Source organism: Condylura cristata, unplaced genomic scaffold (genome assembly GCF_000260355.1).
Source record: "Condylura cristata isolate star-nosed mole 26May11 unplaced genomic scaffold, ConCri1.0 scaffold00025, whole genome shotgun sequence".
Lineage (NCBI taxonomy): Eukaryota > Metazoa > Chordata > Mammalia > Eulipotyphla > Talpidae > Condylura > Condylura cristata.
In genome coordinates this window covers 31813955-31815876 of record NW_004567126.1, presented here as the reverse complement: position 1 = coordinate 31815876, position 1922 = coordinate 31813955, and the positions used below count along the sequence as shown (strand labels likewise).

Sequence of the window (1922 nt, the reverse complement as noted above, 5' to 3'; positions counted from 1 at the left end):
CGTGACGTGGCCCGGCTCTCCTGGCACGCGGGGCGCCGCCTGCGTGGACGGACCTGGCGGGACGGGAAACGCAGTGGGGACCTGCGGCCGGTGTCTCGCGCGCCGAAGTCCCACCTCCAGAGTGTGCTGTCACCCAGACCAGAGCCCTCGGCCCCTCCGCTCGGGGTCCCGTCCACGTGTGGGCCCGCCCGCCACTGGCGTCAGCATCACTGGAGACCCCAGGAGAGGGCCAGGGGCCCAGGGCCCGAGCGTGTCATGGCTGCGGCCTCCGGGCTGCAGGACGGGCGCCAGGGGACGCAGCTCTGTGATTCCTGCGCTCGGGGAGCTGCGGGTCCCACGGAGAGGGTGTTGGGTGAAGAGGGGGAGACCCTGGAGGGTGCAGGTCACACCTCCTGGGGGGTCAGGGACCTGCTTGGGCCCGGCCACTCGAAGCGGAGAGAACAGCCCCTGTGCGGAAAGTCGGGGAGGCCGCCCTCCTGGCCGCTCTGCCATGCTTCAGGGTTCAGTGGGCGCACGGCGCCCCCTTCAGGTCGTGCCTGAGGCCGGCCTGGCCTCCGCTGCTAGCCGGCGCTCTGGGTGGAAGCCCAGGAGGCCAGACGGGCCTCGGCCCCCCGCACGGCGGCCGGACACTTTCCTCCCGGGCTTTCTCCGCAGACGTCCTTGCCGTCCTGCTGACTGACTCGCTCCTGCTGCTCCAGGAGAAGGATCAGAAATACGTCTTTGCTTCTGTGGTGCGTGCCCCCCTTCCCGGGCCCCAGGCCGCTCTAGGTCTGTCGGCGGGTGGTGGCGTGGAGGGGCCACCTCGACAGCGGGACCCCAGGCCAGCAGAGAGCAGGGGGCGCGAGCCCCTCCCCCAGGCCCAGACCCCACAGGCCAGCGGGCTCCGGGCTCCTCCCACACCCCCCAATCTCTGAGGCCCCTGGCCCGTCCTTACGGGCTTAGCAGCGTGGACTGAGTCCGGCGGCCGCTGCCCGTGGGCTGCACTCCGCGACCTGTGCCTTGAGCGTGCTGGCCCCGGCCAGCCCTGCTGCCAGGCCTCTCGCTAGGCGGTCGCCCCTCCCGCACCTCCCCTGCACGCTGCTCCACAGGCACCGAGCAGGCTGGTCAAGGCCTGCCTCGGCGGCCTCACCCCGGCATGCTCGCCTCTGACAGGCCCTGCTCCGTAGTCCGGGGGGCGCGGGGGCTTCAGCATTGGGATTTGGGGGGCGGTGAGCAGCCACCCAAACCGTGGGGTTCACTGATGTGGGACATCATCCTGTAGGTGGGGTGGGGGTGGGGAACGCCGTGGGCTCCGGGGGTGCGGGCCCAGGCTTGGGCAGACTTGCTGCTGTCGCGGACGGCCCCCCCACGTGTCCTTTGAGTTTCACGGCGGCCACGCGCTGCTGCCCGTGAAACACGTTTAAGCACGTCCGTGAGCGCGTGGGGAGACGCAAGGACGCCGTGTGGGGCTTCTTGGCCCCCGGCGAAGCGCCTGGTGAGCTGAGAACGAGCGGGCCATGCCCTCCTCAGCCCCTTCCCGCACCCAGGACCCCGCGGCCGTTTGGACAGGAGGGGACGCGAGGTGACCCCTGTGTGCCCCCAGGACTCCAAGTGCCCCGTCATCTCGCTGCGGAAGCTCATCGTGCGGGAGGTGGCCAGCGAGGAGAAGGCCATGTTTCTGATCAGCGCGTCCATGAAGGGGCCCGAGATGTACCACATGTGCACCAGCTCCAGGGAGGAGCGGAACTCGTGGATGGGCCACATCCGCAGGGCCGTGGAAAGGTGAGCCGGGCCGGCGGCCGCGGCCTGCTGCGCCTCCCCCGCCCTCCTGCGTGGTGCAGCCTGGCGGCTGCAGGGCCACAGCTGCTCCGCCTGGCGGCTGCCCAAGTGCCAGGCAGATGAGGCAGGTCAGCCTGCTGCGGGGCGGGGTGTGCCCCCGACCA

The 1922-nt window shown here is 71.2% G+C and overlaps 1 protein-coding gene across 1 annotated transcript in view; it reads left to right on the top strand.

Annotated features, from left to right (window-relative positions):
- The window catches only part of ARHGEF18 (Rho/Rac guanine nucleotide exchange factor (GEF) 18), an 11115-nt gene that overhangs the window by 5115 nt on the left and 4078 nt on the right, over window positions 1-1922 (top strand). Inside the window, 2 exon segments of the mRNA XM_012729538.1 lie at window positions 655-731; window positions 1583-1761. Of these exon segments, the coding sequence (XP_012584992.1) occupies window positions 655-731; window positions 1583-1761 (256 nt within the window).